The following is a 7,175-nucleotide window of genomic DNA, read 5'->3' on the forward strand; positions in this document are numbered from 1 at the left end:
CCTACAAAGAAGAGGTAATAGGAATAAGCTCAGACTACTCAGCAGAAACCATGCAGGCAAGAAGGCAATGGGATGACTTATATACAGCACTGAAGGAAAAAAAATTGGCAGCCAAGAATCGTATACCCGGAAAAACTGTTTCTCAAATATAAAGGCGAAATTAGGACATTTCCAGATAAACAGAAGTTTAGGCAATTTGTAAAAACCAAACCAAAGCTACAAGAAATCCTAAAGGGAGTTCTCTGGTTAGAAAATCAATAATATCAGATATCGACCCAAGACTAGAATACAGGACAGGGCAACCAGATATCAACCCAGATAGGGGAATCACAAAAATAAACCAAGATGAAAAAAGCTCAAAGCAGGGAAGCTGTGAAGCCATTATGTAAAAGAAGACAACATGAAAACAATAAAGAGGGATTAAGAAATGTAGTCATAGATCTTTCATATGGAGAGGAAGACAATATGACATAAGGAAATAAAAGTTAGGTTTAAACTTAGAAAAATAGGGTAAATATTTAAAAAAAAAGGCAGCTACAAAAGAGACTAACAATCCTACACATCAAAATAAAAAACAAGAAAAAAATAGAGGCTCTGCAGAAACAAAATCAACAACAACAAATTAGAGGAAAGGACAATGTATAAAGATAAACTACTCAGCACAAAAAAATTAAGTGGGAAAAAGAAACTGTCAACAACACACACAAAAAGATATCAAAATGACAGCACTAAACTCATCAAAAAAAACTCATACGTATCTATAATTATGCTGAATGTAAATGGACTAAATGCACCAATAAAGAGACAGAGAGTGGCAGAATGGATTTAAAAAACATGATCCATCTGTATGCTGCCTCCAAGAGATATGCCTTAGACTTAGAGACACAAACAAACTAAAAGTCAAAAGATGAAAAAAAATACGTCAAGCAAACAACAAAAATCAGGAATGGCAATATTAATTTCTGACAAAACAGACGTTAAAGCTAAATCTACCACAAAGGATAAGGAAGAACACTACAGAATGATTAAAGGGACAGTATACCGGGAAGCTATAACCATATTAAATACTTATGCACCCAATGACAGGCCTTCAAATACATAAAACAAACTCTAACAGCATTGAAAAGTGAGACAGACAGCTCTATAATCATAGTAGGAGACTTCAACACACCACTTTCGGTGAAGGACAGAACATCCAGAAAGAAGCTCAATAAAGACACGGAAGATCTAAATGCCACAATCAAACAACTTCACCTCATCGGCATATCCAGAAAACTCCACACAACAGCAGCCAAGTATGCTTTCTTCCCAACTCACATGGAACATTCTCCAGGATAGACCATGTATTAGGCTATAAAGCAAGCCTTAACAGAATCCAAAACATCCAAGTATTACAAAATATCTTTTCTGACCATAAAGCCATGAAAGTAGAAATCAATAACAGAAAAATCAAGGGAAAAAAAATCAAGTACAGGAAAACTGAAAAACAAAAACTAGTGGGTTATAGAAGAAATTAAGGACGGAATACAGAAATTCACAAAATCAAATGAGAATGAAAGAACATCCTACCAGAACTCTGGGACACAGCAAAACCAGTGCTCAAAGGTCAATTTATACAGATAAATGCACACATCCAAAAAGAAGAAAAGGACAAAATCAAAACATTAACCTACAACACGAAAAAATAGAAAGACAGCACCAAAACAGGCCCTGCGACACCACAAAAAAAAGCAAATAAAACTTTGAACGGAATTAAATGTAATAATGAATAGAGAAACAACTGAAAGAGTTAATGAGAACAAAAGCTGGTTCCTTGAAAAGATGAACAAAATCCATAAACGACTGGTCAAACTGACAAAAGGAAAACAAGAGAGGAAGCAAATAAACTGAAGAAGAAATGACATACATGATATCTCAACAGACTGGGGAGAGCAGCACAACTTGACAAGGAAAGCCATGGATCCTGCATAGATACATCTAAACTCCCTGAAGAAACAAATGACTGGTGTGACAGTTGGAGACGTTGGTCTCAGGGGTCATGTAGCTCAATTGGCAATGCAGAGTGTCATGGATCGAATTTGGTCCCTAAAAAACATCTGTACCACTTTGGCTAGGCCACAATTCCCAGTACGCTGTCATCCATTTTGCGATTGATAAAATTTGCTTTCTGTTTTAAATTCCCCTGTCAACTGATTGGCTGCTCATGGCAGATCTCATCACGGAAGTCAGTCTGTAATCTTCGATCTCATCATGGAGATGATTGTACTATTACATGACTGCAAAACTACAAAACATCTACCGAACCACTCAGGATAAGGGAACAGCTAAGTTCGCACACCACCTTACCCATCACCATTCCACACCTGTAAAGCCTACATGCCCCTCAGTGGCTCCCTCACTTTGGAAACCATTTGAGAACAACGGGTTTGGTTGGGGGTTTGTCTGTTTCTTTGCTTGTTCGTTTGGTAGGCTGGACACACTACTGGGGAGAGCAGCACAGCTTGACCAAGGAAAGGTCATGGATGATTCCTAGATACACCCAAACTCCCTGAGGGAGCGAATGACTCGGCTGACAGCTGGGGACCGTGGTCTCGGAGAACATGTAGCTCGACGGGCAGAACAGAGTGTCGGGGGTTCACTTTGGTCCCCCTAGAAGATGTGTGTCACTTTGCCTAGGCCACGATTGCCAGGATGCTGTCCTCCATTTTGTGAATGATGCAACTGGCCTATGTGTTGGAAATTCTAATCTCTGGCCCTGCCGAACGAGGCAGCATTGGGCCCTGTTGAGGAGGCTTAGGGTGGGATGTAAAACCCTTTCTGAGATCACATCCTGATCCCAATGGAAAGAGAGGTTCCCTGGGGAGGGCCTGCGTCACCTTTTGTCTTCCAAGAGATGAAAGGAGAGACGAGCGAGCAGAGAGCCGGGGACGTCACAGCACCAAGAAAGCAGCGCTGGGAAGAGAGCGTGTGCTTTGGACCCGGGCTTCCTGCACGGACAAACTCCCAGGCCAAGGGAAGACTGATGACAAGGATCTTCCTCCAGAGCCAACAGAGGGAGAAAGCCTTCCCCGGAGCTGGTGCCCTGAATTTGGACTTCAAGGCTACTAGGCTAGAACAACCCCGAGTCGATGGCCCCCGGACACCCTTTCAACTCAGTATGGAAGTCACTCCCGAAGTTCACCCCTCAGCCAAAGATTCCACTGACCCTCAAACCAAAGGAGACCAAATGGGCACACCAGTCCAGGGGCACGAATGAGAAGGCAGGGGGTGACAGGAGAGCCGGTAACGGGATACCCGAGGTGGAGAAAGGGAGAGTGTTGCCGTACCGTGGGCTTGGCGATAAATGTCACAACACAATATGTGTATGAATTGTTTCATGAGAAACACGTCTGCCCTGCAAGCCCTCGTCTAAAGCACGAGTGAAAATGACATCAGGCCACGCAATAGAGGAGAATCACATCATAGGTCCAGGCGCTGTCGCTGAACAATAAGACCGAATTGGGCCGCCCTAAGTCCTGCAGTATCAGTCTCAGCTCGGCCAGAGAGCGTCGAAGATTGCCCAGGTCGACGGTGCCTTGGAGGCCCACATAGCACTCCAGAGGGACAGGAAAAAGTCCGAGTCTGAACCTGCTCAGCAGGACGGTGTGCCGCAGCAGGCTCTGCAGGGCCGCCACGGAGACTGGGTTTCCACGGAAGCTGAAGCTGGTGAGCTGGGAGCAGTGGGCCAGAGCAGGCAAGATGGACATGAGCTGGGAGTCCCTGATCCCGCACCCATCTAATGCCAGGCGGTGGAGGGTGGCTGAGGCTCTCTCTAGCACAACTTGGAGGAACTCGGGACTTAAGGCCATCATGTTGACCTCACTCAAATTCAGGTACCTTAGGTGGCTGGTGTTCAGGCAGGACGCCAGGTGGGTCAAGTCAGACTCCAAAAGCAAGCAATTAGTCAGCGACAGGGTCACCAAAGGGCTCTTCAGGCACCTGAGCACCTGGTCTAGGCGGCCTTCCAGGAAGAAGACAGAGTCTAGGTGGAGCTCCTGGAGCTGGTGCAGACTGAGCAACTGAGCGCTGAACTGGGAAAGTAGCTTGTCCACTCCCTCCGCCGCCCAGGGAATGAAGGAGATCGTCATGATGTGAGAGACGCGCAGTCTGCTCACATTCACCATCTGGCTGAGGTGAGGAGCAAAGCTGGCCAGGGTGAGCAGGTCCCAGTGGCCATTCAATTCTACCTCTTGGACACAGTCCAGCTGCACCATTCTCAGGATCTTCTGAATGTGTCCGAGTGACATATCAAGAAACTCCAGCTTCCTACAGCACAGCTGTGGCAGACCTTTTCCCTGCTTGACCCTCTTCATGAGGAAGGTGAGGAATTCATCGGGGGTGGCTTTCTGGAGACAAAAGTCTTCTAGGAGCACCTGCACAGGGGCCAAGAGCTCTTTCTCCTCCTTCCTTGAGTCGTCCACTTTTGGCCTCTTCGTCTTAGGCTGGGCGGCCTCCGGCTCCTCGAATGAGCGCACGGAGGACCAGTCCCAGGTTCTAGGCGCTATGTCCCAGAAGTTGGTACTAGCATTCAGCCGTAAATCCAGCACTTGCAGTTTCCATCTTCTGGGGCGGATCTTGTGGGCAAGCAGGTCATCGAGCCCATCCAGCGCAGCTTTTAAGATGTCCTGCTGAGGCTGCTGAGCCTTCATCAGAGCCCCCAGGGCAAGGTGGCTGAAGGGCCAGGCCCGCACCATTGCCTTCAGAGTCTCGCTGTGTCTCCCAGCAACAGCCTCCAGGAACAAGGGCAGGAAGAGTTGCGCGGGCAGTGACTCCAGAGAGGCAACGGCCAAGGCTTCGTTCTGCAGCAGGCTCTGGTTGGCAAGGTCCAAGAGCCTGGCTGGGCTTCGGCTGCTCATGCCGATCGATATGTGCTCCAAAAGCAATCCTGACCTGAGCTGGGCGGGAAGGGTCTTCTAAGGCCTCGGGGAGAGCCAAGGTGATGACTCCAGCACTCCGTGTTCTGGGTCCCTCCTTAGCTCCTCAGAAGCCTTTAGAAAGAAACCTGTCTGCTTTCAAGCCACGGTGGTAGGGTCTGGCAAGTCCAAAGTTCATGGGTCAGATGTCAGGCTGGAGGCTTCTCCTGATTCACGTAGCTGCAGGGGCTGAAGAACCCAAGATCTGCTGGCCAGACCGCTGCAACAGGCTCACGGGCCGCAAAGGAGCAGGAATCCGACGTCAGCAGGGAAGACCGCCGCTGGCTGCCTCAAGTCCCAAGAACCGCAGGGCAGCTGGTGACGAGCTGGATGCGGGATCCTGAGTGAAGGCAGCCTTGCACGAACAGCCCCCTATATACTGGAGGCAGGCCACTCACACACACGCACACACACCCCCCTCCAACAAATCCCCCTCTCAACTGATTGGCTGCTCAGGGCAGATCTCATCACCGAAGTCAGTGCGTAATCTTCCATCTCATCATGGAGATGATTGCGTTAGTCTGTAACTGCCAAACAAGAAACGATCTACCGAACTACTCAGGATCACGGCACAGCTCAGTTCGCACACCACCTTACCCAACACCATTCCCCACCGGTCAAGCCTACATCGTCCTAGGATGGCCTCAGCGGCTCCCTCCTTTTCCTCTCACTCATTTTCTGAGTAGAAAAGACATTCCCCTTTGAACTTGTGGAAGTTTCACCATCATCTGGGTTATCCCGGGGAACGGTCGTGGGGTTGCTAGTCAGAAAACGAGTGAGAGTTTTCGCTAGGGGCCTTATTTCTTTTTTTCCCCACACGTATGTCACGAAAACGTCTCCCTGTTTCATGAATCTGTCAACTCTATCAAATCGATCGGCATTTGGGTCCACATTTTCTGGCACATGCAGCCCCCGATTTAGTTGAGGAAACACCCCAGCTAACCCTTTCAGGGTCAAATGTTTTGACAGTCTATCTCCTCCCTCTTCTCTCATGAGGTCTTTCCTCTTTAACATTTCTTTCATCCTCAGAATCCATTAAGTCCTTATCATGGATCAAATTTCCACCCCCCACCCCCACCTCTATGCCTCCACTTGGCTAGGCCAGGGTTCCCAGAATTGTGTGGTTGTCCTTTTTCTGATTGGATGTTATGATACTGTGTTTTGTAAATCCTGCCCTCCAAGATGTTAATGAGGTGGGATTAGAGGCAGTTATTTGAATGAGGCAGGACTCAAATACTGCGTTAGCTTATATCCGGAGTCAATCTCTTTTGACCCAGAGTCCTTTCTCTGACAAACGCCTAGACCCAGGGGAAGATCGTTATGGAGGATCTTAATCCAAGAGCTGACCGAGAGAAAGAGAGAGAGAAAGAGAACTTTCCCCTGAAGCTGGGGCCCTCAACTTGGACTTGTACCCTCCTAAACTGGGAGAGAATACATTTCTCCGAAAGCCATCCAGAGTGGTTTCTCTTTCTTAGAAGCACTAGATAACCGAGAGAGTCCTGATTGGTCAGTTTCCCTTCTTCGTGATCTATCTGCCTTTCCACACCGGCGAAATCAGGTTCTAAATTCAGCGTCCTTGCCAGATGGACGACTTTTCCCCGATCTCTTCCACCATGTTATCCCCCCCTGATGCTTGGAGCAAGTTGACTCAACTCCCTCCAACTCATCACATGCACACAACTTCTCTTGAAAGAACTATGCAACGGGGTCTCTATGAGTCCGGTACATCACACAAGGGAATAGCACGCAATGACAAAGCACAGTGAAGCATCCGCGACACTTCTCACAACATGGATGAATGTGGAAGGCATTCTGTTGAGTGAAATCAATCAATCCCAAAAGGACAGATAAATACACCCAGAACAACTCATGAAAAGGTTTACCAAGAGAAAGAAACAATCTTCTAGGGAGGGGAGGGGAGGCGCGGGAAGGGAAAAAAAACTAACTAGACAAGAGATAAGTGGTGCCTTTTTTTTCGGAGAAGGGTAAGACAGCACACGGTGGAACCCCGCTGGCCCAGTGGTGAAGATCTCGGCTGCTAAACAAAAGGCTGGCAGTTCAACTCCACCAGCGGCTCCTTGGAAGCCGTATGGGGCAGTTCTACCCTTTCCTATAGGGTTGCGATGAGTTGGAAACCTCTCGAGAACAACGGGTTTGGTTGGGGGTTTGTCGGTTTCTTTGCTTGTTCGTTTGGTAGGCTGGACACACTACTGGGGAGAGCAG

The 7,175-nt window shown here is 47.7% G+C and overlaps 1 protein-coding gene across 1 annotated transcript; it reads right to left on the reverse strand.

The window, feature by feature from the left end:
- Nucleotides 1-3,431: 3,431 nt before the first annotated feature.
- Nucleotides 3,432-4,895, reverse strand: LOC100662267 (melanoma antigen preferentially expressed in tumors-like). Its single transcript, XM_064293127.1, has one exon. The coding sequence runs from the start codon at nucleotides 4,893-4,895 to the stop codon at nucleotides 3,432-3,434; it is 1,464 nt and encodes a 487-aa protein (XP_064149197.1).
- Nucleotides 4,896-7,175: the final 2,280 nt, after the last annotated feature.

The sequence above is a fragment of the Loxodonta africana genome, chromosome 11 (genome assembly GCF_030014295.1).
Source record: "Loxodonta africana isolate mLoxAfr1 chromosome 11, mLoxAfr1.hap2, whole genome shotgun sequence".
Taxonomy (NCBI): Eukaryota; Metazoa; Chordata; class Mammalia; order Proboscidea; family Elephantidae; genus Loxodonta; species Loxodonta africana.

Coding starts and splice junctions, on each gene's coding strand:
- LOC100662267 (XM_064293127.1), bottom strand. CDS start 4,895: ATGAGCAGCCGAAGCCCAGCCAGGCTCTTGGACCTTGCCAACCAGAGC.